The sequence below is a fragment of the Recurvomyces mirabilis genome, assembly GCF_035927965.1.
Source record: "Recurvomyces mirabilis strain CCFEE 5264 chromosome Unknown scaffold_28, whole genome shotgun sequence".
Classification (NCBI taxonomy): Eukaryota; Fungi; Ascomycota; class Dothideomycetes; order Mycosphaerellales; family Teratosphaeriaceae; genus Recurvomyces; species Recurvomyces mirabilis.
In genome coordinates this window covers 72,275-100,272 of record NW_027041962.1, presented here as the reverse complement: position 1 = coordinate 100,272, position 27,998 = coordinate 72,275, and the positions used below count along the sequence as shown (strand labels likewise).

The 27,998-nt window shown below is 53.5% G+C and overlaps 11 protein-coding genes across 11 annotated transcripts; 3 read left to right on the top strand and 8 right to left on the bottom strand.

Annotated features, from left to right (window-relative positions):
- Positions 1–6: 6 nt before the first annotated feature.
- LTS14_008903 (uncharacterized protein) lies at positions 7–2,504 on the bottom strand (the record flags this gene model as incomplete). Its single annotated transcript, XM_064841588.1, has 2 exons — positions 7–195; positions 264–2,504. 2 exons carry the CDS (start codon positions 2,502–2,504, stop codon positions 7–9), a joined length of 2,430 nt encoding a protein of 809 aa, XP_064690751.1.
- A 573-nt stretch (positions 2,505–3,077) lies between these two features.
- On the top strand, positions 3,078–4,356 carry LTS14_008902 (uncharacterized protein; the record flags this gene model as incomplete). Its single annotated transcript, XM_064841587.1, is given in 2 exon segments — positions 3,078–4,327; positions 4,347–4,356. The coding sequence occupies 2 exon segments, from the start codon at positions 3,078–3,080 to the stop codon at positions 4,354–4,356; spliced, it is 1,260 nt and encodes a 419-aa protein (XP_064690750.1).
- Positions 4,357–6,632: 2,276 nt separating this feature from the next.
- Positions 6,633–7,763, bottom strand: LTS14_008901 (uncharacterized protein; the record flags this gene model as incomplete). The annotated part of the gene is made up of 1 exon (XM_064841586.1): positions 6,633–7,763. One exon carries the CDS (start codon positions 7,761–7,763, stop codon positions 6,633–6,635), a length of 1,131 nt encoding a protein of 376 aa, XP_064690749.1.
- Positions 7,764–8,257: 494 nt separating this feature from the next.
- LTS14_008900 (uncharacterized protein) lies at positions 8,258–10,007 on the bottom strand (the record flags this gene model as incomplete). The annotated part of the gene is made up of 2 exons (XM_064841585.1): positions 8,258–9,620; positions 9,733–10,007. The coding sequence occupies 2 exons, from the start codon at positions 10,005–10,007 to the stop codon at positions 8,258–8,260; spliced, it is 1,638 nt and encodes a 545-aa protein (XP_064690748.1).
- A 695-nt stretch (positions 10,008–10,702) lies between these two features.
- Positions 10,703–14,179, top strand: LTS14_008899 (uncharacterized protein; the record flags this gene model as incomplete). The annotated part of the gene is made up of 1 exon (XM_064841584.1): positions 10,703–14,179. The coding sequence occupies one exon, from the start codon at positions 10,703–10,705 to the stop codon at positions 14,177–14,179; it is 3,477 nt and encodes a 1,158-aa protein (XP_064690747.1).
- Positions 14,180–14,526: 347 nt separating this feature from the next.
- On the bottom strand, positions 14,527–15,295 carry LTS14_008898 (uncharacterized protein; the record flags this gene model as incomplete). Its single annotated transcript, XM_064841583.1, is given in 2 exon segments — positions 14,527–14,752; positions 14,772–15,295. The coding sequence occupies 2 exon segments, from the start codon at positions 15,293–15,295 to the stop codon at positions 14,527–14,529; spliced, it is 750 nt and encodes a 249-aa protein (XP_064690746.1).
- Positions 15,296–15,437: 142 nt separating this feature from the next.
- On the bottom strand, positions 15,438–16,509 carry LTS14_008897 (uncharacterized protein; the record flags this gene model as incomplete). The annotated part of the gene is made up of 2 exons (XM_064841582.1): positions 15,438–15,475; positions 15,576–16,509. 2 exons carry the CDS (start codon positions 16,507–16,509, stop codon positions 15,438–15,440), a joined length of 972 nt encoding a protein of 323 aa, XP_064690745.1.
- A 1,682-nt stretch (positions 16,510–18,191) lies between these two features.
- Positions 18,192–20,519, bottom strand: SED1 (Tripeptidyl-peptidase sed1; the record flags this gene model as incomplete). The annotated part of the gene is made up of 7 exons (XM_064841581.1): positions 18,192–18,238; positions 18,293–18,575; positions 18,625–18,766; positions 18,816–19,076; positions 19,129–19,226; positions 19,280–19,994; positions 20,047–20,519. The coding sequence occupies 7 exons, from the start codon at positions 20,517–20,519 to the stop codon at positions 18,192–18,194; spliced, it is 2,019 nt and encodes a 672-aa protein (XP_064690744.1).
- Positions 20,520–22,889: 2,370 nt separating this feature from the next.
- On the bottom strand, positions 22,890–23,606 carry LTS14_008895 (uncharacterized protein; the record flags this gene model as incomplete). Its single annotated transcript, XM_064841580.1, has 1 exon — positions 22,890–23,606. One exon carries the CDS (start codon positions 23,604–23,606, stop codon positions 22,890–22,892), a length of 717 nt encoding a protein of 238 aa, XP_064690743.1.
- Positions 23,607–23,953: 347 nt separating this feature from the next.
- LAP1 (Leucine aminopeptidase 1) lies at positions 23,954–25,185 on the bottom strand (the record flags this gene model as incomplete). The annotated part of the gene is made up of 2 exons (XM_064841579.1): positions 23,954–24,403; positions 24,463–25,185. The coding sequence occupies 2 exons, from the start codon at positions 25,183–25,185 to the stop codon at positions 23,954–23,956; spliced, it is 1,173 nt and encodes a 390-aa protein (XP_064690742.1).
- A 371-nt stretch (positions 25,186–25,556) lies between these two features.
- Positions 25,557–27,884, top strand: LEU1 (3-isopropylmalate dehydratase; the record flags this gene model as incomplete). Its single annotated transcript, XM_064841578.1, has 1 exon — positions 25,557–27,884. The coding sequence occupies one exon, from the start codon at positions 25,557–25,559 to the stop codon at positions 27,882–27,884; it is 2,328 nt and encodes a 775-aa protein (XP_064690741.1).
- Between the last annotated feature and the right edge of the window lie 114 nt (positions 27,885–27,998).

The following is a 27,998-nucleotide window of genomic DNA, read 5'->3' as shown; positions in this document are numbered from 1 at the left end:
TGGGTATCAATATGTGAGGAAGAAGAACATCTTATACTCGCTGCCGTCAACGAGAATCGAGTCGCGCTTCATGATGCGAAGCTCATAACGCGCTAAGCTCCGCTGGTCGTGCTGGTGTGCCGTCCGGTGTAGGATCAGCAGGCTTCTCCTTCTCATCCACGCCTTGGCCTCGACAAAGAGGGCAGGAGTTTCGGCCTTGGGTTAGCCACTGAAGATTGTGTTAGCGCATATATACTAGCCTTTCTGGTTCGCGAGACGCTTACCTGGTCAATGCACTCCTTGTGGAAGAAGTGCTGACACTTGACCAGCTTCCGACCGATTTCCTCCGCCTCGAAGTCGCACAAGCACACCAAGCACCTCTGCCCAGCCTCCAGCTCCACGCGATCATCGCTTTCTATAGCGGTGGCAACTAGCTCAGCAGTCTTCTCCGCGTCACTGAGCTCTCCCTCCGACACTTCCGCTACATTGATATTGTAGATTCCACCGGCACTCTCCACATCCTCCTCGGTAGCTACTGGTGCCTTGGCTGGACCGAGTAATGCTGAGAGCAGCATCATGTCCTCGTATGTCGGATTCTCGGTGAAGAGACTCGGTGTTGTCAGAATAGGATGGTTCTCCGGGTACGAACCACCAAGCACGTAGATGATCCAGCTTCGGCTGTCATTGCTGGTCGATCTGCTCTCGTTGCCTGTGTTGTTAGCTGCAGACTCCTCTGTCCCGTTTGAGGTACTGCTTCTCGACAGTGGCGGCAGATTATCAGGCTCGACCACACCGTTTCGACGGGGGTGGCCGGACGAGAATCGCGGGTAGTGGATGTTCGGCAAGGTATCGGATCGTCTATGCGAGTGATAACTGAAAGGCGAGATTTGATCGTCGTTTGAGAGGAGGTTAGTCGCAGAATGGGAAGAGTGCAAGGAGGAAGTTTCTTCTGTGTGCGCACTTAACGGGCTTGCAGCCGAAGCTCGGTGCAGCGCACTATTCCGCCTCGAGTCGCCACCAAGCTCACGTATGCTATTCGCAACAAAGGAGGCTGGCCGGGAGTGGCTAGGCGTGCTATTCCTGCTAGAAATGCGGCTCAATTCAGGGCTCGGACTCGCTGGCGTGGCAGGTGGTGGTCGAGGCTCGAACGCGGAAGACGAGCTTGCAACACTCCATGGCCTCTCTCTCCTTCTGTCAGGTGAGCGATGGTCTCGTTGATCGTCCAACCGGTCACTGATTCGATTCCTGCCCATGCCGAAGCCACCCATGCTAGCTCGTCTTCGATGGCGGAAGGATGTGCCGTTTTGTGGTGGCCGTAGTATCGAGTCGATGCTATCGTGGCCGTGTGCGCCAAGCGCTGTGGTAGGAAGTGGGTTCGGGAAGTTGCCAAGCGCATCGATAAATGGTGGCAGATCGTCTGCTGCAGATCCAGCTCCGCCCGCGGATGGGTTGATGGACCTGATGCCAACTATTATGATAGGCACCATCCTTCCATCAGCACCTATGCTATCACTGGCCTCGCTTGGATCACCAAGGCCAGTGCTCAGTGGCGTAGGGCTGCTGTTTCCAGACCCGAAGCGAAACATGCGAAAGAAGTTCAGTGGACCTTCTCGTGAAGCGCCTTCACTATCACCATCACCGCCTTGCCTCAACGCAGAAGCTATCCGCCCATTTTGCAATGCTCGCAGAAACCCATCAAAGCTCCCATCCTCCCCACCTGAACCTAAATCGGCCATGCCAGCTTGTGTTGTGAGACTTCGAGCCTCACTGAGTGCTGATGGATCGTCACCAATCAGTGTCGCTGCCGTTGCTGCCGCTGCCACAGACAGTAGCCTACTGAGCATCGCCGCCTGGTCCTCTGTGCCTCCTCTTCTTGCACTTGGCTGTGGTGAGCGTCTCCGCCGTAATGATGAGGTGAAGTGTCTGAAAGGTCGATTAGACCGTAAAGCGTTGAACGTGGAAACTGCGTTCGAGCGACGGCTGGAGGTGGAGCGAGCGAGCATCTCCGGCTCGTCGGCAGAAGTGAAGGCGTCGTTGTCAAAGGTGGAGCTGACATCAATGGATGGCAGGCGGGGTGGGTAGTAGTCAGCACCGTCACGGTTCATGCCGGCACGGACATAGGAGGTGCGGTGCTGGAGCAGACCCAACGCCGGTCGCACCTCACTCATTGGACGGTGAGGATATGAGCGAGAAGGTGTATCCGATCGGCCTAGCAAGTTCCTGACTCGTGTTGCTGTTCGGTGTAGACCTGACCGGTGAGCAGCATCGGCGCTGGCTGCCTCATCTCGCAAGGCTGGCTGCAGCATCTGCGAGAGTCGGTGGGTGCTGGTCGTGCGTGGGCGTGGGCGAGATCGACTCTGCCTGCGGCCACTGTGCTGCTGCCGTAACAAACCACCATCATCCTCCTCCACCAGCGCAGGCTGGCGTATCGATTGCAAGATGTTCGACCGCCGGTTCTGCCAACCCGTCCTGCTTCGCCTGCCCTCCTCAGGCCTCTGCTCAGGCCGTGAACCGCTCTGGCCCATGATGATCTCCTACGCCTGCACGGTCAAGGTGGCGTGATATGACCCATCTACTGCCTTTCCATATCTGATGTCGTTGAAACCCGCTTCTCCGCTTGTCACTCTCACTCAAAGCCGGCTGGAACGTGTTAAGAATCGGAGCAATAGTATTAGCAATGAAAAGCAATCAACCCTCGCAGGCAGAATAGAAGTCGGTCAGGTGAGAGATACTGCACACGCGCACACGAGAAAGAAGAAGGCGTGGAGGAAGTGAGACGGCGCGGGCGTGGTGGGTGGATGCAAGCCTGACGCTCCGCCTCGCCTGTCTGTCTGATCTGTCTCCAGCTTCTTGTCGCAGCCAGCGGTCCCGCAGCCCTCCCGCTTTCCGCATGCGCTAGCCTATGCACGTCTCAGAAACACACTCATCCACCCCCACCCGCCGTCAAAGCATGCGCGTGCACATTATTGACCAGCAATTAGTCTGCCAAGTTTCACATCTGACCTACGCGGCCGAATAAGTGCTGGGAGCGCGGCTGGCGATGTCAATCTAACAAGCACGGGCGCAAGGCACGGCTTGCTTCCACATCGACCCTGGCCATGTTTGCACCGATATACCGACCCGTAAGAGGGAAGCCTACATTTTCTTCCAAACGCAGCCAAGTCCGAAAACGCAAGCGTGAGGCAGACAATGAAGACTCTACCGACGATGAGATTATCGACCTCAAATCCTCGCCCCCACCAGTAAGCGCACCAGGACCACCACAACCAGCTTATCACCATGCCATAAACAGGACAGATCCATACCACGTAGCTGGACTCAGTCGAGAAGATGCGCTACCACCTGCGCCGTTCCCACATGCTGCTACGAAAGCCATCAAGCAACTGCCCTCGATTGAAGAGGAATTTGATAACTTGAATCCGCCACTCTACGTGCCCAAGGTTGCGGCCGAGGATCAAAGTCAGTCGCTGAAACGTCGACACATCGACAATCTGACGACTTTACTGCATACATGTACGCTACGAGGGGACTGGGAGCGGGCATCTCGAGCATGGGGCCTTTTGCTCCGCACTGAAGTGGCAGGCAGAGGCATGGATGTTAGGCAGCAAGGACGGTGGGGTATCGGTGCTGAGTTGCTTATGCGGCGCAAAGCTGCGTCGGATCAGCAGACGAAGCCCTCCGTCAGCAGTACTGTTCCCGAAGATGAAGATTTCATCCAGGAGAGCGATACAGTAAACCAACCTTTCTCAGACGAAGGCTTTAGATTGGCTCGGGAGTACTATGAGCGCCTGATTCTGCAGTACCCGTATACTCAGTACACACGCCACACCATCAACGCTCAGGTCTTCTATCCGGCTCTGCTAAATGTATGGGTGTACGAGGTACAACACCGATCGAAACGACGCCGGAAGCTAACTGCAGAGCAAGACCAATCTCTTGTCAGCTCGAGTCAAGCCTCTGACGACGGCTCACACAGCAGTGACCGACGACATGTTCACGAAGCGCGAAGACAGGAGCTTGAGGAAGCACTTCCCATTGCTCGGCGGATGGACGAGCTCATGGTCAGTCCACCTTACGACAGCAGCGTGGCTCTGCTCCACCTGCGAGGCATGGTAGGGCTTTGGGTAGCGGATCTTCATGCTAGCATAGCCAACGCTGCTGAGACGGAAGAAGAGTCCAGCGATTACGGTGTGGACGGCGATTTTGACTCTGCTGAGGCACAGCGGTGTCGTGATCGCTCTGATGCTGAGCGTCGAAAAGCACTCGTCTGGTTGAGGAAAGCTAAGGCCGCTGGTAGTCGGCTGCCGAACACTGTGGACACGTTGCTTGACGCTGATGACAGAGGCGGGTAAGCGTACGGCATCAAGATTAGAGTAATGGACTCGTTCCGTTGACAGAGGCCATGGCACTCTCCTGCTAAGCAGGTTGCAAGTCACGCGGACGCTGTACCGTCGGATCTTCCCGGTCCATGCTGTTGTAGATCCCCTTCGTGCTCGGCGTCGGAACATCCTTCACATGGCCGTATCGAATCGACAGCATCGAGTCAATCACTCATAAATCGAAATCTCCATCTTTTTAGATGAAGTGATATCGAGGAACAGCACCACCTTTGATGATATAGTCTTGATAGTCCACGTACAAAGCTTGTCACTTATCGGACTCCACGAGCGATCGCAGGATTCTCGAAGAGCCTTTTGGCTTTGTTGAAGCTCTCGTCGAGGCAATATACTGTGACCTCGGGTAAATGGTGTTCCGCGCCTATGGCGGCGAAGTCGCGACTGACCAGACGCCATTCAGTCACTTCGGTGGGCTCTAGGAAACTGCATGTCCAGTCCAGCAGGTCGCTTGGGAGCTTAAAGTAGTGCCATTTCTGCAAAGCAGCTGTTGAGGATGCGTGGTTTACCTCGGATGTAGGTTTCGTGTCGAGCGCACGGACGTCTTGTAACGCGTCAACGCGTTAGCTGTCAAATAACAGTTTCTCAATCTCGACGGTACTGTTTGCTCGCAGGGGGCCCATCGCTTTGTATCACCCTTGGAAGCACCCTCGTCTAGGTGCAGCCCTCACTCTTGTCGTGTTCACGATTACTTCCTGGCATCAAGGGCACGCACGTCACAAAGAGACTATGGCGATCACCGACCTTCCTGTCGAGCTCTTGCACTAGATATGTGGCTATTGTGATAACGTCTCAAGCTTTCGCCTCGTCAGCCGCCGCTTTGCAGCTGTCGGGGCAGATTATCTACTGAACGAGGTAGAAGTTACAGCCTACTATCTACGGGACAGCTTCGAGACTCTGAAAGCCATCGCACAAAGTCCAGTCTCACAAGGCGTTCGCAATTTGTGCTTCGAAGCCGAGCGCTTCGAGCCTATGACCTACAAGGAGTGGGACCGTCATCGAGCTTGGCAAGATCCAGAAGCAAAAGCACGGTGGCGCGCATGGCTTCGCGAAATCATATACGTCGAGGGAGAGCACGACCCACGTACTGACAGGCACAACAGGCGGGTATACCGTCGTGCTCAGATCGAACGCAAGGGTCACCACACTAGGGTGCAGCTGAAAAAAGCTTACAATGCTTTTCAGGCGCTATATACGGATCAAATGACACTGCAAGAACAACGGACCCCTGAGGAGGCTTTCGCAGCTCTGTTCAAAGCTTGCCCGCGACTCGATGGTATAAAAATGACGATGTGCAACGAGCTACGCCTTTCGACTCATCACAGAGCTGTAGAAAGCGGCATGGTCGAGCCCTCTTGGGATTTTACGAAGTATCACGTCGGCTGTCACCAACTTGAGTCACTACTGCTAGGAGCAGCTCAATCAGCGACTCCATTGAGAACGCTGGTTGTTGCACCAATATCACACGCGTTCTTCGACCTGAGCGGCAACGAGGCTTAAAGATCTACAGTGCAATCAGCGGACTGAGTGAGCTTCACTTGGGCATTGGGCCTGTTTTCGAGAACGATAGTGGTGAGCTTCAGCCTCATCTTCTGGAACGTGTGTTGCACGAATTGGCGGCTCGTAAGATCGAGAAGTTCGTGACCGCGGCGCCTCTGCTCACTTCGTTGTCTGTGATGGCTCCGAAGATTTACGGGACGGACCCAGGCAGGTCTGTTAATCTCCCATTGCGAGACTTCGTGGGGTCAAGTTTCCACTGGACTAAGCTGCAAACGCTCACCTTGCGATTTGTATCATGCGAGCAAGAAGAACTGGTCAAATTGATCAACAGACATAAAGACACTTTACAGCGGCTCGAACTGGCTGGAGTCAGCTTCACATCAGGCAATTGGCCAGATTGTTTCAAGGCGCTCGCCGGTACGCTTCCTCAGCTCAAAACAGTGCGCCTGCGTGACTCGCTGGAAGCGACCGATGGTGAGAGTTTCGAATTTGGCGAATTTGCGTACGAAAGCATGAAGAAGCATTATGAGGGCGACCACTCACCAAGTCGTGCGTGGGCACGAGCGTGGGAACGCTACATCATCCAAGGTCGTGAAGAACCGATTTGGGATCTGGACTACGATGCCATTGACGAGGAAGAGGAGCTTGATGGTCCTTACAGTGATGAAGAATTTGTCCGTCGACTGGCTGAAGGCGACGATTCGGGGTACGACTCCTATTGGGATGCCGGCCCCGAGATGTATGATTTTGAGGGTTTACCTACTTTGCTTCTGGAATAGGCCCACAAGCGTGCTGAAAATCGGCCAAGAACTTCCATCTGCTCAAGTCCTTCAAGCCTTGTGCCTTCCAGGAGTTTAAAGTCTTCGGCCACTCGTCTACCACTCCTTTCAAGGTCCAGTCATGCGCCATCACAGTCAAAACATTCTCGTCGGCATCGAGATCCTCGGTCTTGCTCACAGTCTCACGCAAGACAGGCTCATCATAAGTCCCAGCATATCTCCTCTCCACACCCATCCCAGCAGTAAAGTCTTGCCACTCCAAGATATGCTTCTCACGACTTCCATTCCTGAGTATAGGCTCAAAGAAGTGGCCAGGGCAGGTCAAAGCATATATGTCCGGCACAGGCGATGGAGAAATGCTATCTGGTAGCTGCACGCCTTTGCTTGGACGAATCTCGCCACCGTGATGAGCCGCGTCGCCGCACATGTGTATGAAGTCGGACCTTGGCGAAACGTTTGTGCGTGCTAAGGCGCTCAAATGGCCGACGGCATGGCCGGGCGAGTCGAGAATGTAGAAGCTGCCATCGCCGAAGTAGTCGAATGCTTTCAAGCCTCCGATCTGCAAAGTGGTGCTTTCAACGTCTACCTCGAGCACTTTCCGACCTTCAAAGTCCGAATCAAGCGTTTGAGCATTCGGATCGGTCGGATAAGCAGGCGTGAAGTTTGCCTTTGTCCCGGCTCCCACGATCAGCTTGGTAGTCGATGGGAAAGTTGAGACGTCACCGGTATGGTCGAAATGCCAATGCGACCAGATCACACCTTCAATCTCGTCCAAACTCACCCCACCGTCGACCAAGATCTCTGATACATTCTTCTCGATCTTCAATTTCTTCAAGATCCCATTGTCGAGATAATGCTTCAAGTTCAAAGTAGGTGGCAAGTTCTCCCAGTCTTTGCGGCAACCGAGGTCGTAAAGAAGTTTGCGGCCGGATGGGTGTTCGATGAGAAGCGACCAGGTGCCGGCGCTGAAGTAATCAAAACCTTTGATTGTTGGCTGCCATAGGTGGCTGCATTTCATGCCGTGTAAAGTCAGTGTTGTGTCAATGGCACTGACTTTGACGGCGACATTGGATGGCGGGACATTGGTCGTATTGGATGTGGCATCGGACATGGTGACCTAATAGATGTGTGTTGACAACGCTTGGAAAATGTGTGGATGGCACAGGCCTGTGTCTATGTTCGAAGACAACTATAATACAAGTCAAGTCGCTTTTAACAATCGGCAAGATCCAAACCTTATATGCTCACCGTCGACTCATCGTGAGCTATACCGAGGACATGGATCAACGTGCACCTATTTCGACCAGACACCGCGAATAGCTAGCGCTCATACTTCACGATGCACCTTCCGTGGTTGTAACGAGTTGTCTTTGTTGATACTGCGCTCTGCAATGTCCAGCTGAGGATAACGGTAGGCAACGCGTCTAGCTTACTCCGCTCTGGTCGCCTTGGCATCAGCTCGAGATCGCGGGCATCATATCATGCCGAATTTTGTAGGAAGACGAGAACGGCAGTATATTTACTCGGTGAGTGCGCTCTACCTGACTACATGCTCAATCCCACTAAACGAGCTTCTCCGTTGCACCACGACCCGCCTCATCTCATTTACATAGAAACAACACTCCCAATCCTCATAATACTAGCCACTTCCTCATCAATCAACGGCCCCTTGTACTCCCTCTTCCCTCTAACAAAATACCAGATCGTACTCAATATCATCACCCCTCCCGTCACCACCACACTGTAATTCATCGTTGATGCTGTCACGGGTGTGGCAGGCGGCCAGACGGACCAGAAGATGACGAAGATCATGTAGCAGCAGGCGTAGAGGTTGTTGGCTATACCCAGCACGCCGGGCAAGTGCCAGGGTCCCCAGATGAGACGAGCGTTGGCTACTTCTATGCGGCCAGCACCTACTGATGGAACGAGATCTTGCGGCTTGCTAAATTTGGCATCGGATGTGTCCTCCATGGGTGGGAAATGGCTTGTCTCACCAGCTGGGCTGACAGTCTCGACCTCGGTGCCGTGGGGGTGCACTTGACCCTTGATGCGGCGATAGAGCAGAAGCGCGCATGGTAGGAAGTATGATCCGTAGAAGCCAGTGATGGTGAGGGATATCACGTCGTTGAACGCCACAGATGAGCCGATATAGATCAGGGTGAGCAGCGCAGCTAAACCAGTGACCACCAGGACGGCATTGACGGGTACGGAAGAGCGGTTGTTGACTCTGCCGATGAAGCTCGACCAAGGCAAGCCTTTGTCGCGGGCGAAGGACCAAGTCATGCGAGATGCAGTGGTCGTGATACCAATGGCGCAAGACCAAGTCAATGCTAGTACTACCGCAGTCATGACCGTGGCACCGGCGACATTTCCAACACTGTTGTGGAAGATCTGGATGTAAGGAAAGCCTGTAGCAGTTCCCAATACTGTTTCTGCGTCGCCGAGGCAGTAGAGGACTGTGATCATCATGGCGAATCCAACCGCGCCATTGATCAGCATAGCGCCTAGAATTGCTCGAGGAATGTTGAGAGCAGCGTTCGACACTTCTTCGGCCAAGTGTACGCTTGCGTCTGCACCGACAAAAGTGGCGACGTTGCCGAGGAAGCCGACGCAATAGGACAGCCCTTGTGTTGGCCATCCCCCGGTGTTGAACGCGGTAAGCCAGACCGAAGCGTTAGTGCCGAGCTGGGGAGTCATGACGAGCAGTGTTGTTAGGATAGCGACGAAGCCTGCAATATGGAAGACCAGAATGAAGACCTCGAATCTTGGTAGCCAATGCGGTATAACCACATTAATGAGGATGCAGCCTACAATGACTGCCCAGGTCAGAAGAGTGCCTTGCCACGGCTTGCCCTCGTAATTTGGATTGTCTAGAACCATGGCACCTTGGATCATGGTGCCAGCGAACAGAGTCTCCGTTGCCACTGTGGCGATCCATGCCAGAGAAGTCAGCCAACCGATGACATAGCTGCAGACGGTCCTATAGCGAGGTGGAGCGAGCATATATACCCAATAGTACCTTCACGAGCAGTATTAGCAGTTGACGCGTCTGGGCAGTGGTGCTGTGGGAAGAGACTCACTGGCCACCAGCGATAGGTGCCAGACTAGCTAGCTCGGAGATAACAGTATACACAGACATGGTGGAGAACCACGCGATGATGAAGCCATAGACGGCTCCCGCCGGGCCGCCATTGTCAAAGGCTTGGCTGAAGAGCGCGAGGACAGTCTCCCAGGTTATCAATTCGCAGACTGCGAAGCCGAAGAGGGAGATGAAGGAGAAGCGGCGCTTGAGGACTTGCTTCTTGCCAAGGAGTGCCAAGGTCGCGCTGTCGGTTGTTTTGATGGTGTCTGACATGGCGATGAGGTGCTATGGAGCTTGGTGAGGCTTAGCAATAACTTAGGATTCTTGGCGAGGCGGTTGTTGCGTATGGCTTGTTGATGCTCTTGGCTCGAAGTCGTAGATGGCGCTTTCGCAAAAAGGAATTTAATAGATGTTGCTTTGGACGATTAACGTCTATGTTTAGCGGATGGACTTCAAAAGTAGGGAGAAGAATTCGATCACGTATTCCATTAGGCCTCTTCGTCCTCTGGTCGTGGTATAGAAAGTAGAGGTGAGGTTGGAGATAAGGATGGTGAGAAGTTCTAGATGAGGAGAAACGGACAGGCGAAAACCTTCAAGCCGACGTTTGGTTAGCGTGGAGTCCACCTTGTCGTCCACGAAGCGCCACAACTTGAGATCTTGAAGTCTGTCTGCTCCTGTGGGCAGATTCATGCGCATCGTCTGACCGAGGCTGAAAGATTCTTCCAGCCTTTCCGTCTCGTCTTGCATGGGAGGGCGATGTCGGCCAAAAGGAAGACATCTAATCTTATCTGAAGATCAGCTTGAAGCACGTGCCTTCACGCTAATGCAAGATCTTAGCGCGTTCGATACGTCATGAGGCAGGTACGATCGCGTCTGAGCAAACATGAAACACATCTCAAAGTCACGATTAAAGGTTTGGACTTTGGTAGATTGAACGGGGGGGGGGATCCTCTAGATGCATCAGCACAATGCCACCACACGTCTCGCGAAAGCGTGCCCGGTCTCCATCGCCAGCACCAAGGCCATCCAGCAACAATAAAGCTACAGGCAAAACTCCTACCAAACGCGCCAAGCCTACACTATTCGAGACGGCAGATGCACCTGCAAAACGTAGAAAGACGCTAGAGGATAAAAAGAACCTGCTGGACGAGCTGAATGCGGACGACGATGACGATTTGGTGAGCGAAGCCGACAGCGACGACTTTGAGGATGTGCCTGCTGCTAAGCGAAGAAAGACGGCCAAGGAGCAGGACGGGAACGACGGGGAGGATGCGGATGAGAGTGAGGAGGAGGACGATGGCATGGACTGGGAAGACGTAGCACAGAACCACTCATCCGCCCAACCGACGCCCGGCCCCTCTACGGAACATGAGATCGCAGATGTCTCCTTCTCGCTCAAGGACGATGGTGGCGTGGTTGACGAAGGTGTGCGGATTCCTGGTCTAAAGAAAGGACCTACAAAGAAAGAGAAAGCAGCACGTTACTACTCGCACTGTCTGCATGTCCAGGCTTTACTGTGGCACAACACTGTCCGCAATGGCTGGCTGAATGACAAGGGTGTACAGAAGATGCTTGTCAAAGGCCTGCCGGAGGGTGTCAAGCGAGAAGTAGTTCGGTGGCGAGAGGCTATGGGCACATCGAGTAAGGAGGAATTGAAAGCCAAGAAGGATGCCGCTACTGCGCAGGCAAGAAGCAAGAAAGGTCGAAAAGGCAAGGACAAAGGTCATGGTCGAGACTGGAATCATGGTGCCGAGCATGCGGAGCAGGGTGTGCCGAACATGAGTGCTGGAGATCCACTGCTGCGGCTGCTTAAGGTGCTGACCGCATACTGGCGCAAGCGTTTTACCATCACTGCGCCTGGACTGCGCAAGCAAGGATACATGTCAATCAAGAGGATGCGAGACGAGATCAAGCACTGGCAGGCCAACAAGACGGATATGGAAGAGCATGGCGAGCGTATCGAGAATATAGACCAGCTTCGACACTGCGCTGAGGAATGCGAGGGTTCACGCGACGTTGGCGCGCAGCTGTTCGCTGCCCTGCTGCGAAGTCTTGGCTTGGAGACACGGCTGGTGGCAAATCTGCAGCCAGTGGGCTTGGGTTTCAGCAAGGCTGAAGAAGCCAATGCGAAGAAGCTAAAGAGCAAAGCCACGCAGGCAGCAAAGGGCGAGGCGATGTCGGACAGTGATGTTGCCGTGATCACGCCAAAGAAAGCATCTGCCAAGAAGGCCAAGTCGTCAAAGAAGCAAGATCGACCAGCTCGGAAATCTATTCGCGGCAATCAGACCAAACCAATCAACATCGATGACTCTGATAGCCCATTGAGTGATGCACCGTCCGATGCAGGCGTTGCTGCAGTTGACGAAGACGATGAGATTTCTCTCATCGATATCACACCCGCTACCATGAAGCGAAAGCCAAACAAGAAGTATGATAGAGAGCTGGCCTTCCCAAACTACTGGGTCGAGGTGTGCTCGCCGATCTCGCACAAATATATACCTGTCGACCCTATTGTTTTGTCCACGATCGCTTCGAACGACGACCTATTGCAGACCTTTGAGCCGCGTGGCAAGAAAGCAGAGATCGGGAAGCAAGTCATGGCATATACGATCGCCTTCTCGTCGGACGGCTCAGCTAAGGATGTCACGGTACGGTATCTGAGAAAGCATCAACTACCTGGCAAGACAAAAGGCATGCGTTTGCCCGCCGAGAAACGACCGGTCTACAATAAGAAAGGTAAAGTCAAGCGTTATGAGGAATATGACTGGTTCCGTACAGTGATGTCGCATTATGATCGACCGGAGAACAAGCGGACGGCAGCCGATGATCTCGAAGAACAGACCGATCTCAGACCGCAGAAGCCTGAGAAGCAGGAGAAAGAGGTCGAGAAGGAAAGTCTGCAGTGGTACAAGCAGTCCGCCGAATTCATCCTCGAGCAGCATCTTCGTCGTGAAGAAGCTATCTTGCCAGACTCTGAGTCGGTCAAGACGTTCACAGCAGGCAAAGGCGACAAAGCGAAAGAGTTCCCTGTCTTCCTCCGCGAGGACGTCGTGACGTGTAAGACTGTCGAGTCATGGCACAAAGAAGGTCGCGCGCTGAAGAAGGGTCAGCATCCTATGAAGATAGTGCCTATGAGGGCTGTGACACTTATTCGCAAACGAGAGATGGAAGATGCGCTGCGTGAGACTGGTGAGAAGCTGAAGCAAGGGCTGTATAGTTGGGACCAGACGGATTGGATCATACCGGATCCGATCAAGGATGGTGTTATTCCCAAGAACGCTTTCGGGAACATGGATGTGTATATGCCCACAATGGTGCCGAAAGGTGCCGTGCATGTCCCTCTGAAGGGCACGGCAAAGCTATGTCGTCGGCTGGAAATCGATTACGCAGAAGCTTGTACTGGTTTCGAGTTCGGCAAGCAGAGAGCTGTTCCTGTTCTCACTGGTGTGGTGGTGGCGGACGAGCATGAGATCTTGGTCCGTGATGCGTGGAAGGTCGAGCAGGAAGAGGTCAAGCGGAAGGAGGATACGAAGCGGACTGCGGCGGCTTTGCAGTGGTGGCGAAAGATGTTGTTGGGCTTGAGAGTGTTGGAGAGGATGAGGATCGATTATGCTGATAGTGGTGGGAAGGAGGAGGAGATGAATCCTTTTGTTATGAAGGCGAAGCGGGAGGGTAAGAGTGTAGCTTCGAAGTCGAAGGCTGCGCCGGAGGATGCGGTAGAAGATGACGACCAAGGCGGTGGCTTCTTCTTGCCGGGACATGACGAAGAGGAGGTGCCACAGACACGTGCAAAGGCGGACGCACAGATCGATGATATGGAGGGTGGTGGTTTTATGGCCGTCAGTGAGGACGAAGAAATGCATGCGCCAGCTGACGATGGTCTCTTAATCGAGGACCGGATGGAAATCGATCACAAGCAGCCTCCGCAGAATCACGCTCCCATTACGCCTACGTCGCTCCAGTCGCTACATACCACCGCAGGTGATGATGACGACATGGACGACAGAGAAGACATTGCCGAACCTGCAAAGCTACCGATCAAGCGCAACCCGACCGAAACCAAGCACAACACTGTCAAACCAAGACCTCAGCAGACGTCGAAGCGTCAGTCCAATCAAAAGCATGTCGTCAAGGATGAGGAAGAGTCTGAACTCTCGGACCTTGAATCATCATCTGACGCTCGAGATGGATCAGATGATGACGATGACGAGGTCAAATCTACGCCATTCTCCCCCCGAGTCGTGCTGCTGTCTTCCAAGACGACACCGAAGACCCGAGCCAGACAGCCGAAGAAGGCTACGCCGCTGAAGAGCCAGTACTTCGCTGCAAGCGAATCTGACGCGCCAGAGGGCGAGGAGGATGATGCCGACGACGATGACGATGAGTCTGAGGAAGAGGTTGTCCAGCCTTCGCGCACTACGAAGAGGACTAGAGGGACCACTTGAGCATGTTTGTCGCTTGCGCTTTATCGAACAACCGGCAAGATAAATGAGAAAGTCCTAACGGTGGGAGCATGCTGCGGTCAGCGGCTTCATCATCGTAGATTTGCGGCTACTTATCAAGGTCCTGTATGAGCCCATTTCGTCCCAATGCTTGCATGAGCTCCTACACCGCTCCAGCCCTCGCTGAGTATTTTCAAGGCCATCAACAATCTGTTGTTGGGGCCGCTCAGACCAATTCTCCAAACTTGGACACATTCCAGTGGCTGTTCATTCATAGCTTTGCCTCATATTCGGACGCATTCGAAGGGCTGTGGCACGCATGAAGACCGTCCATTCCGACCGCTCTCAGCTTATTCAACGTCATCGCGGCTCTTGTGACTTATACTGCTCATGCAGAGTTGTTTCTGCACGGATTGGAAGGCGCCCTCCTGGGAGTCCGCCCCTAGAATCGGTGCGGCTCTCTCGATTCCTATGATCTTGGTGATGTCTGTGTATTCCACTTCCCAGTCGTTCTGCGCCTCGAGTGGCTTGATCGAGCACAGAGTCTCGAAAGAGCGGTTCCTCAGCATGATTGCACTGCGTGCTGAGGGTGTACGGTGGTGAATCGTCAGAGCTTTTGATCTCATCCATCGCTGGCGTAATCTGACGATCGTTCTTCGTAGCATTTCGGTGGCAATCCTGAAGCTGTCGAAGAATTCTAGAAGAGAAGAGCAGGATGTCTTCTTGTCGGAAGTCTTCAGCATCGGGGCTCTTCGCATGCGCGAAGCACCAATCGACCGCGGCTCTGGTATGGTTTGACGTCGCCCACCATACCAGATCGAGCAAGTGCTCCTCGTCCGTGTCTTCGCCGCGAACAGAGAAACGGAGACCATTACTCGCGAATAGGACCAGATGGACTGGCATACCAAGAGCAATCTCGCATAGCGACATACCGAGACACAATAGACGATGCTGGTTATCATTCAGAGCCTTGACGGGTTCAGCTCGAAGTTTCGCGTTCTCTCGAGCCTGGTCTTGGTTGCTATACGCTGGAATGTGATTCTCAAACCACAGATCTGCATCTGTGTCCAGTCTTGTCGTGCTTCTGGAATTCTTGTGTCTAGCTTGTTTTGTCAGCATAAGAGGCGCCGTGCCATTGTCTTCATATCATGTGATTCGACATGTGCATATACTCTCGGACCACGGCGTGGTCCACAAGAGCAGCATCCAGTATGTAAGCCGGACGGCATCGAGAGCACGCTCGAGCCGCCGCAGAGCAGGCTCACGAGCTGCGTTCTTCTCGTGCAGAGACCGAAGGTCCTGTGCCGCGCACCGCTTCCATGGCGCTCTGGTGCCGCTGCGATCCGGCAGGTCATTTCACCGTTAGCCTTCGCCAAACCACACTCGAGAAGAGACTCACCTCCAAGCGCACCATTTAGAATCTCGTTGATATGCAAAGCTGCTTCGTTAACGTATGCACGTGCTTGGAGGGGATACGGAACTCGCACTCGTTGGGAGATTGGCGAGTCGGAACAAGGTGGTTGGGCTGTTAGCAGATCGGTGGCCAAGACACGCTCGTGTTCCAGACACTTCAAGTCTAACCAATCGTCACCTTGTGGCTCACTCAGTACAACGCCATAGCCTGGTGATGTCCAGGTGACTTCTTGATGCAACCGGGTGAGTATGGACGAGAACTTCTCCCTATGGTTTCGCATAGACCATATGGCATGCACTTGCTCTCCAGGCGATATGGTAGAAGTTAGGTCTAGCTTGGCCCTCAACTCCTCTAGTGCACCACTCGAGAGTGTGTCCAGTGTGTTCATGGCTCTTTCGAGCTCGGTCAGTGATTGTGAAAGGTGCTCGCTCCGCCACAGCACGCCGATGATCTTCCTTGCAACAGAACGACTGACCATGCTGGCGGTCGTGCAGGCAACATCCCAGGTCTCCCAGTCCTCCTTCATCGGGCCTTCACTGCTGACTGCTCGCCGTTTCTTGCGTCGATGCTCCGAGGAGCTCTGGTCGTCGTCCTCCGTAACACTGTACGACCCATCATTTATGTCTGGCTCCTCGTTCTTCGAGATTGCTGTCGCCACTTTGATGTTTCTGTAACGGAGAAGCTCGAGATTTGAGGCACGATCTCTAAGATGCTGGGCACCCAGGACGTATTCCAGTTCCTCGTTTGGGAGTAGTACTCCATGCTCGCGATTCCACTTTTGTTTCCAATTCTTATAACTCTGCTCAGTGGCCTTCAATCTCGATCGGTAGCCTTTGACGATCAGAGCATAATTTTTGAATTTGCTAGCAGTCAGACTCAGTTTTTCTACGGTCGAGACAAGCAATCCTGCGGCAGCCATTGATGTACGATGAAGGTCACACTGAACAACGCGAAAATGAGGCAGACAACCACAACAGACTGCAGTGGCAAGAAGCAAAATTCAGTGTCCAATCGGGATCCAGTATGGTATCACGCATGGCTGCTAATGGCACGTTCCCGCGTCTTATGGTAGAGCGTGTAGATCAAGTCTGGCCTCAATTAGTACTGCCAGGTTGGCATCGTACCAGTCGCAAGTCGGCATTACTAGGCGAGGGTGGACTGACTGGCGAGCTACCACTGATGATCGGTCTCATGAGCTTTGCGTTCCCACAGACACTGATTGAGTCCGGCCTTCAGAAGTTCAAAAAAAAACCTGTCGGCTTGGACTGGAGTCGTGTCCCGGCAGGGGTACCAAATTGTGAGTGTATGAAAGATACCCGGCTCTGGTCTTCCACTGACTGCATACCAGGGCAGGAAGCTTGGGGTGTGACGGTCCAGGTATGGTGTCGTGAGCAAGAGATCGATGCCGCAGGATTGAAATGTCTCGAGCAGGGATGCTTTGGGCCATTCTTTGCATGACAGAGCTCATCCGGGACCTACGACTTACGCCTGTCGTCTGATAACATGATACGAGCGAGACACCTTCTCCCATGCACCTGGAGCTACTTCCGGACAGCTACTGGACCCTTGGTATATGCCACTCAGTAGCCCTTGTTCAAGCAAAACTGGGACACACCCCGTTGGCCTTGTCACCAAAGCAAGTACGATGCACATAATTGATCGTGATCTCCCCAGTCTTGACATCATTCCCAACTGGCCAGTCCAGTGGCGCGCTTCCACACGACTTGCAGCCATGATTGTATATGTTGACGATACCAGCTTGCACGTCCCCCATCGTACAGCCCGAGGTCTTTTGTGGGAAGACACATATGAGCTCCCAGCAGGCGACTTGCTCGCCATCAGCCACTGGGATGTCGCTGTAGAGATTCGAGATTTCTGACTCTTAAGTTAGCTTGGACGGTGGTAATGTTGATTTGCGGGTTCGAGAAGGGGTGGTGTATACAATTGTATAGCCTCTCTGGCAGATTAAAATTCGTGCCGCATTCTGATGAGCCTTTGCAGTTGATCCCCAGGCGCGAGACGGTGGTGTTGATAGCCATGGCGGCGGCCGTGAGGGGAAGGAGAATGAGTTGCATTGCTGTTCTATCAACAGCTTTTTTGGAAGACATCGAGCAGCAATAGCGCAATGGTGATTGACTTGTGGCTCCAGTTGCGCAGCGCGAGCCATCGTCGATTCTGCCGTGCTATATATCTTCGCCCTCGGTGTGTGACTATTTTCGACGATACTTCCAGTAGTACTCGAGGGTATCTGGTGCCATCTGTAACAGATCATGTGGGCATGTTGTCGCACAGATGTGGTACTATCATTCCTGTCGTCTCACACGTGCTGCTAGACGTTGACACTTGACACACGGTGTCCTTCGTGGTACTTGTTAGAGACATCGGGAGCAAGGAAGCTCGAGCAGCGAGAAGCACGACCAGGATAGCTGGCAATATGACTGATAACGACGTTGTGCAGTCTGCTTTGTGGCTATTGTTATTGGATTCCACGTGACTGTAGGTGAACGTGATTGTTTTATTTTCATGGTCTTGATATTCGTAGCTATACATCTATGCATAGCTCAATAGCCCCTAGCCATACCGCTCCAAGAGTCTCACACCCTATAGACCCATGAATAGCGTGAGCATAGCTGGGTAGTTTGGTGTGCCTAGATATCGTCAGTACCTATCACTTAAAGGCGGTAAGAAAGTCTACGACATACCGAGGCCAGTTACTGGGTCCCACCCCTTGGCGCACGTGAATCCTGCCTCGCCACAACCCGGGTTGGAACCAGTGGTGATATCATGGAGTACACCTGGATTACTGTAGAGTGTCGGGTTGACGAAGCCTACGGTGCTCTTGCCCGCTTTCAGACGCTCTTCGTTGATCCTAGTGAGGATAGCTGCAAAAGCTGGCGAGGATGCGGAAGTGCCGCCGATAAGGGTCGGAAGGCCCTTGTTGAAGATGACGACGTTGTCACCAACAGCACTGACATCTGGATATCCCTGTGTGCGTGTTAGCTATAGAATGGTCATGAGCTGGATAATGACCTACTCTGCCAATGCGGTTATAGATGCCGTTGTTGCCGAAACAGCTTGTGTTGTATGTGCAGCTGTAGTACGGATATGGTGGGTTGTCGGTAGCGAAGTAATTTGCAACAGCCGATGACTGGTAGCTTGGAATGGGATAGATGTTGCTTGATCAGGTTAGTCAGAAGTACATGCCGCCCTGCAATCGGTACACACCTAAATCCACCCCCAGATGCGAAGCGGGTGACAGCGACTTCCTGATCTTGCGAAGCCTTAGCGCCAGGAGGAAGATATGTTGCCCCAACGGTGGTGATATATGGGCAGGTGGCTGGGAAGTCGGGGTTGAAGATCTTGTTTTGTGGCCCGAGACAGACAGTAGCGCCACCGCTTGCGTCTTGCTGTGCAACACCAGAGTCGCCGCTGGAGACCAGGACGGACACACCCTGCATACCGAGTTTCATGAACTCGTTACATTGACTGGAGAGGTCATCAGCTGCTAGAACTAGTACAGTGGCGGAGACATGCATACCGACGCTGATAGCTCACAGGGAGGTCTTGCTCTCCTCCGCCGTAGCTGATGGAGATCACGTTGGTGGGTTTATACACACCGCATTGCAGCGAGCCTTTCTGTTGAGTTTATTAGGACTTGGACTAACACACGGCTCTGGCATTGTACTCACATAGCCACCAGCGGCAGGGTCCGGGTAAGGAGGATCAAGTGGACTATTGCCAGTCTCGTTGAAAGCAGAATAGGTGCAGTACGAGCCGTCCTTCCCTATGGTCAGCGAGATGCGGTCGATGTGCGCAAAGCAGATACTTACAATTGCGTCCAAAAAGTTGTTCAAGAAGCCGTTGTATATGTAATTAGCCTCGTAGACAGAATCATCTGTTTGGTACAGGATCGACTTCTGCGGGTAGATCAATGGATAGGAGATCTGGAAGTCGAGATCCGATTCTGGACCGGCGTTGGCGACAGTGACTGGTGCGGTTGCGCCGTCGATGCCATCAAGCGTAGGATGGGTGCCTTGCGGGATGTAAGAAGCCAGGGTAAGGAAGAATAGGTTGAGGTCGGTCTGAGAATAGTAGTCACCCAGATCCTCGAAGATGCCGAGCTCGTTGCCTGGAGTGCTGGTGCTGCCCTTGGTGATGTTGTACATTAACATGATACAATTCGGTGTGATGACTTTGTCGCAGTAAAGATCGGCAAGAGTGGCGAGCGTGGGTAGGCCACCTGGCAATGGTAGGGTTGGTGGTGGGATTGGTTTATGTCCACTGCCAATCATGGTACGCTTCTCCATCTCGCCGGAGGCTGGCTTGCGCGCACGAGTGGCGTAGAGCTTGATGCCCGGCGTGACGTAGTCGACGTGCTCCTGGATGTGTGATGGCAGGTGGTATCTGCGTAGGTGTCAGTGCCATAGGTGAGTCTCGTAGCTACCAGGCCACATACTCATCGCAAGCAATACTGGCTTTGCCAGACGTAGAGTGTTCGTAGAAGTGATACTTGGCTTTCAGTAGCTCCTCTACTTCCGAGCTCTTGGCGTCAAATTGAAGCCATTGCTTGTTGGCGGATTGACTGATCCTGTTGGCTTCGATACCAGCGGATTCCAACCATGCTCGGACAGTATCGACTGCCTTGGCCGCAGGCGCAAAGATGTCGGCGACCTCCTCTGAGGTGTAGTGCTTGCCGAATGATAGAGAGTCGGGGTGGGCTACTTTCATAAGCAGATCATGGCCTTGGTCAAGGTTGCTTTGCGTGAGGCCAATGCGCATGGGTAGCTTCACGTCGCCATCGAGCCGATCAAGTTTCGTCCACTGAGATGACGGCTCTCGACGTTCGTGCAAGACATGGCCAGGTGTTGGTGCAGCGAACGATACTGCTGCTGAGGAAAGGCCCAGAGCCACAAAGCTAAGGAGATGCATGATGAGGGCAAGGGAGAGGAAGGGCTTGCATTGGGTCTGCAGAACGAGGTCCTGGCGGGAACCACTTACTATCATATATGAGCTTCCCACAGACGCCTGAACAGCTTGTGATGCATCGTGAGGTTGCTTCCTCGGTCCCGTGAAGGCCAGAGATAGTATATACGCTTGTGTGTCGATCCTTAACGATCATGGAGACGTACGCCGACCTATGGGTGGTCGCCAGCCAAGTATCTAGTGCTGATCGACAACACTACGACAGCGGCGTCGGAGTCCATCCCAAACAATACTGTTGTGTGGGTGCGTGTCCGAAATAGGCAGGAGGACATGCTCAGGATATGCTTAGATACGGGATCCTGCCGATATTTAAGCTTGATGGCGGCAGACTCTACGCTTCTCCATCTTTGTGCTGCTTTAGTCCAGGTAGGTTGGTTGATGGACTATGGCTCCACCACTCAGTCGGATCCCTAATGAAAAGTCTAGAAGTGGACGTTGCTGGTGGCGCTACGACTCCCTCCTAGGGGTGTCTTCAGGGCGCCTTCCTCTTGTCTACACCATCTGACTATGCATCTTTAGATCAACCAGTCTCGCTTGTGGCAGGCATGCCTGGGATTCATGTGACCTCGGCATGGATATGGAGGTCGATCAATGTTATCGTGCAGGATACGCAGAAGATGCTTTTTGGACCCCACCTATGAGCTTTGGCGTCCCATTTCTCGACCTCGGTCGCGCAAAACACAATCCGGGCAGGACATGCATGAGAAGAGTCAATTACACCGACGTGATAGACGGATACGAACACCTTTGCTGCTTCTCCGATGTTTACTATCACAGCTGGCCGCGAACTGCACGAGCGAGCATGGCCGGCTCATCCACAAATGTCCCTTACGGCCACCGTTCATGGGCGACCGGCTAGCTGGCGTGACCGCTAGCCCTCACATACATCTCGTCGAGATCGTTACGTAGAGCTCATATCTCACACCCACACGTAGAAGCTTTTCCTGGTCCGAAGATCTACTCAAGATCTTCCCACTCCGGCACATCCCACAATCCGGCAGCACAAGTCAATGCCATGGCAATAGCCTCACCCTCGAGACCAAGCGCCTTCCTTGTCATCTCGACCCTCGCGACATGCTTCTCAATGCGTTCTTCCATTCCCTCCCACAGCTTGCAATCGTTTTGGGCCGTTCAAACCCCAACTCCAGTTCCGTCCTGCGCGAGAATGTAATGTTAAGGCGAGAAAACCCGGGCGCCGTCGCTGCTCGAATATCTCAAAGTGAAACGCCGTGGATGTTTGAGATACTGGGCATTCACGATCGCAATCCACTTTTGCACACCCGCATCAAGCTCAATTCTCCACGGCCAGGCCGGTAGAACCTGAATTCTGATCCCTGGTAGAGGATTGGGAGCGCTTCAGCTCGTAGTTGACTAGAGGCGTAGACAAGAGGTGGGTAGAACTCCGTACCATAGCATACTCTATTCACCGTCCGTGTTCTTACACGTTTGTCGTTAACGACGAACTCGTGAATCATCGATCGAATCTTTACAGGGAGGTCCAGGAAACGAAAGGGGCGAGCGAAGCGAGACAGTGCAGCGTGCAGGGACCGAGCGGTTTCGCAGGAGGCCTGCGGTATACGTGCACGCAGCGCCAGACTGACTTTGTGCAGCATCAGGAGCCGAATAGACTCTAGGCGCTGGTTTTCGTGGCGTGGAAGCAGGAATGGCAATTCCATCAGACGGCCCAGCGTTCCGAAATGGGAGGCGGTGAAACCTCTTGCGATGCAGACAGCCATCATGCGTTCCTCCCACTCCCGAAAATTCCCTTCGTAGAGCCAGCCCGCTTCTGTGAGCCGGCTGTGAGAGTTCATCCTTGGTGTGAAGTGGTAGTGGTAAGGTCGAGTCTGTACCGAGAGAAGTCTTACGATCCTAGTCTTATAGGTATGTCATTGGATCTATCGATCACGAGATCATTTCCGTGGACAACGAATATTGAGGCGCTGCTGATAGCTACCGAATGAGTGCTCTGTGTGCAAGTGAAGGCTTCACACTGAAGCAAAAGTTGTGAACAAAGCATTTGACTAAGGCATATCCTGGTGAAGGATTGAGATGACCAGCAATCCGGATATCGACCTTGAACTACCCACTTGTTTGTGTGTGGATGAGGGAGAAGATAGCATCCGCACGGCTTTCGCATAAAGTACCGGCAGCAGCGGACTCGAATGGGCGGACCACTGCCCCTATCTTCCTGACCTTGAAGACGCCCTCTCATCCTTCACTCGCCCACAACTCCGGGCAAGAAGTTATAGCAATAACAATAGCCTCTCCTTGAAGACCCAGAATATTTCTCGTGCCCTCCACATCAGCAACATGCTTTCAGATCCTCTCCCTCAACGCCTCGTCCATGACTTCTTCGCCGTCTTCACGGGTTTCATCGTCAGAGAACTTCACGTCCAGCCCCACCCCTGGATGGTAGGTGATCGTAACATCGAAACAAATCATGTAATCGTCGATGTAACACCGCGCCATAAACCGTCGCAGATGTCTGTAACAGCGCTTCTCGATGACTCCAAAGAAGCGCACCACCTCGTTGATAATGTTGGGTTGGTGAGGGACGAGGTTTTGGTGAGAGAACAGGGTTTGGGAAAAGAAAACCGGTAGTGCTTCCGTCCGTACGGCGCTCGAGCTATAGAGCAGTGGCGGGAAGAAGGCCTTTCGCCCACTGACCTTGGCAAGCCCATGCTGCAGGTCATAGCGTATGCGCATATTATACCCATACATCGCGCTTCTGATCTCGACCGGCAGGCCAAAGAGTTGAAAAGGCCGGCAACGAGCGAGCAGGGCGGCTTCCAGACACTGAAATGTGTCGCGATCTTGGTCTGGTACACGATCCAGGAGTTGAGGCGAAAGATTCTCGAGCATCAAGGCCTTCAGTCGGTCTTCCCGCTCGAAGAATAACTCCTGGTAAGTACTCCCGCGCGCGCGATTTTCCAGCGCGTCCAGAGCTGCGATACGCGACCGCCATTCCGGGTAGTTGCCTTCGTAGAGCCAGCCAGCCTGCGTGAAGAGCCCGATTGAATTCAAAGCTGCCATGCTCGATGTTGGGAGATGTGTTTCTTCCGTGGGGATCGCGGGATCGAGATATAAGCGGTGGGATGATGGAAGCTTTGTAGTCGATCATGCAGCGATGTGTCGTGCTTTTATATGCAGTGCATGTGCCCTGATCAAGGGCTCGGCCATATCTGCTGCTGTATCTGACTCGTGAGCAGGTGAGTTGAGTAAGCGAGTGAATGATGCTGACAGCGGTCCGTAATGAAGGAAGCTTCAATAGGAGTGATGTGAGAACGTGACAGGTGGTCGATCATGTTGTAAACTTGGCAAAAGCTATCAGCACAATGGTATCTAAGTGTCCAACACATACCCTCCCCACACACCACGCTCTAATCAAACTTAGCAAAAGCCAACTCATACGCCAACCCCAAAGTCAACCGCGCATGCTGCAACATATGCCCGAAATCCAAAAACTCCACCTTATCCTCCGTCGTATGAATCTTCTTATCCGAATACTTGAAATCACTCTCAATGACAAACGCACTGGGATACCCCGCCTTACTCGCGCTCGCATGATCGGAGCAAGCGTAGCCGCATTTCGTCTCGATGTATGGGATGGAACAATATGTGGACACGACTTCTTTGATGAAGATCGTGAGGCCCGGGTCGACGAAGTCGGTGATGACGCCGACGGATTCGGGTTCGCCGGCCGCGAGCGTGGCGTGGGTGTAACCGGTCATGTCTTGTTGGAGCATGGCTTTGATGTCCCGGCCGGTTTTCTCGTAGGAGGAGAAGATGGCTTGGGAGCCGAGGAGGCCGCCTTCTTCGGCTGAGTACCACTACGAAATTGTCAGTGAAGGTTTACGCGGATGAGTTTGAGGGGGTGGCTGCGGCTTACGTGGAACTCGACGGTGTTCTCGGCCTTGCCGTGCAGAATATCCTTGTCCTGGAGTAAGACGCGGAGGGCTTCGAGGATAGTCACCGTGCCTGAGCCGTCATCGTCTGCTCCTGGCGCAGCCAAGATGGACGGCAAGAAGAGGTTGATGCTGTCCTGATGCGCGCCAATCACAATCGTCTTCTCGCTTTTACCGGGAAGAGTAGCAATAATCGAGTTCTGGCCCCATGGATGCTCAAAGAACTGTACCACACCAGCGCCCGCTTCCGTCAATGTCTCATTGACCTGGTCGAACAACCACTGCGAGGACTGCTTGCCGTAATCGGAGCGGTAGTATCGGGTATGGAAGCTCGTGAACTTCTCCAGGTGCTTCTTCATCAACTTCTTATCCAGGTTCTTGAGCAGCGGGCTGATGGTATCATTGTAAGCCGTCTTAGATGGATACTTGACTGTCGCCTTGTCGCTCGCAGCCAGGGTCTGACCTAATTCAGGCGTCCCAGTAATGTCGAAAAAGTTCTTGCCTTGGCTTCGGAGCTCCCATTTGTCTTCTTCCGTCACCCATTGTGTGCTGCCGGGTTCGAGCTCGATCAGGAAGCGCTCAGCTTGTACCAAAGGGTTTTGTCCTGAGGCGACTTGGTTGACAGCGGATCGCAGGGTGGAAGGGAGGGTGAATGCTTGGGAGAGGGAGGCTGCTGTGAGCGCTGTGATGGCTGAGGTGACCTTCATGATGCCTTGCTATGTGGGTGGTGTAGAAATGAAGGTGTTAATGTGTATTATCATTATGGTTGCTACCTGATTCGAGCTGATCTGTCGCGCACGCGAGCTGGCCCCAGCCATCGTCATCATCGGAGGTGCTCGGCGTCCGAAAGTGCCGTTGCGCAGGTACGAGAAGGCGGGGTTATGGCTCACAGCCAATGAGGAGAAGCATGTTTGTAAGAAGGCCGGTGTCGGCGTGAAACAGCTTCGAAGTCGAGGAATATCAACAGAGGTGTGTCCAGAGACGAGAGAGGCACTTCTTCCTCCTGCCAGCTCATTTACTACCGCAAATACCGAGAGCAGACCAACACTCATACGGCCTCAATAAGATTTGCCACAACATGCCTGGAGCAGTCAAAGGTCCGCGGACGCTATACGACAAGGTCTTCGAAGACCACATCGTCGACGAGCAGGACGATGGCACCATCGTCATCTATATCGATCGCCACCTGGTCCACGAAGTCACATCACCTCAAGCTTTCGAAGGCTTGAAGAACGCTGGACGAAAGGTACGAAGACCAGACTGCACTCTTGCAACCACTGATCACAATGTCCCCACCACGCCACGGAAGAACTTCAAGAACGTCAGCCAGTTCGTGGAAGAGGATGATAGCAGACTGCAGTGCGAGACCTTAGAGCAGAATGTCAAGGATTTCAAGCTTACATACTTTGGTCTCGGTGACAAGAGACAGGGCATCGTGCACATCATTGGACCTGAGCAGGGGTTCACTTTACCTGCTACGACTGTAGTATGTGGCGACTCGCATACCAGCACACACGGAGCCTTTGGTGCTCTGGCCTTCGGTATCGGCACGAGTGAGGTGGAGCACGTCTTGGCGACACAGACTCTGATGACGCAGAAGAGCAAGAATATGCGAGTGCAAGTCAATGGCGATTTGGCGGATGGTGTCAGTAGTAAGGATGTAATCTTGCACGTGATCGGTCAGATTGGTACCGCTGGAGGTACTGGCCATGTCATCGAGTTCTGCGGGTCTGCCATCCGAGGACTGTCGATGGAGGCTCGCATGTCCATCTGCAACATGTCTATCGAAGGAGGTGCACGAGCAGGCATGGTTGCTCCGGACGAGACCACTTTCGAGTACCTCAAGGGTCGGCCCTTGGCACCGAAGGTCGACAGTGCAGAGTGGAAGAAGGCATGCAAGTACTGGCTGAGCTTACAAAGCGACGAGGATGCCAGGTACGACATCGACGTTCAAATCGACGCCAAGGATATCGTACCGACTGTGTCATGGGGTACGAGCCCGCAGGATGTGGTGCCCATCACTGGAGTTGTACCAGGTCCGGATGATTTTGAGGACGCAGACAAGAAGAAAGCTTGCAAGAGATCTTTGGAGTACATGGGTTTGACCGCGGGCACAAAAATGACCGATATCGAACTCGACAAAGTGTTCATCGGCTCCTGCACAAACGCCCGTATCGAGGATCTCCGGATCGCTGCACATATCGTCAAGGGTAAGAAGGTCGCACCGAACCTCAAGCGCGCTATGATCGTGCCTGGTTCCGGTCTGGTCAAGCGTCAAGCCGAAGATGAAGGCCTGAATCAAATCTTCGAGGACGCCGGCTTCGAGTGGCGAGAAGCCGGTTGCTCGATGTGTCTAGGCATGAACCCAGACATCCTGTCTCCCGGCGAGCGCTGTGCTTCAACCAGTAACCGCAATTTCGAGGGCCGGCAAGGAGCTGGTGGTCGTACACACCTGATGTCCCCCGCCATGGCTGCCGCCGCAGCTCTAGTCGGTAAACTAGCAGACGTTCGCAACCTCTCCGGCTACGAACAAGCCCTGCCCTCCTCCAAAAAAGCACCCAAAGATGTCGCTCCTCCGCCCCAAGTCGACGAACCAGACAGCGATGCAGATCTCGACAACATCCTCGACCTAGCCGAAGACAGCCAAGGCAACAGCGTCAAATCCAAGGCCCCCTCAAGCACAGCCGGCATGCCCAAATTCACCCAATGGAAGGGCATCGCCGCCCCTATGGAACAGACCAACATCGACACCGACGCCATCATCCCTAAACAATTCCTCAAAACTATCAAGCGGGCCGGGCTGTCCAAGGGTCTCTTTCACGCTGCCCGTTTCAATCAGGATGGGAGTCTGAACAAGGATTTCGTGCTCAACCAGGCACCGTACGACAAAGCCAAGATCCTCGTCTGCACGGGCCGCAACTTCGGTTGTGGCAGTAGTCGCGAGCATGCTCCTTGGGCTCTGTTAGATTTCGGGATCAAATGTATCATCGCCCCTTCCTTTGGCGATATCTTCTTCAACAACACCTTCAAGAACGGTATGCTGCCGCTTCAAATCACGGACACAGCCGCCTTGAACAAGATCGCGGACGAAGCGAAAGCAGGGCGGGAAATCGAAGTCGATCTTGAAGCCCAGCAAGTCAAGGATGCGAAGGGGGTGGTTTTGGCGGAGTTCCAGGCGGAGACGTTTCGACGGCATTGTTTGATTAATGGATTGGATGATATTGGCATCACGTTGGAGAAGGAGGAGAAGATCAAGAGGTTTGAGCGGAAGAGGACGGAGGAGATGCCGTGGTTGGATGGGAGTGGATATTTGACTCGGCATCGGCAGGGGGCGGTGAAGGTTGATGCTGCGGCTGTGCCGAAGACGAATCGGGGGGAGGAGAAGACGGAGCCGTTGGAGTGGTAAGGGGGGTCGGTATGAGTTGGTTTAGGGAGGTGTGGGTGGGGGGTGTTGTGGGTATGTAGTTATGGTATATGATGTTCACGTCCTTGGGGAAACACACTTACACGGTTGCGATTG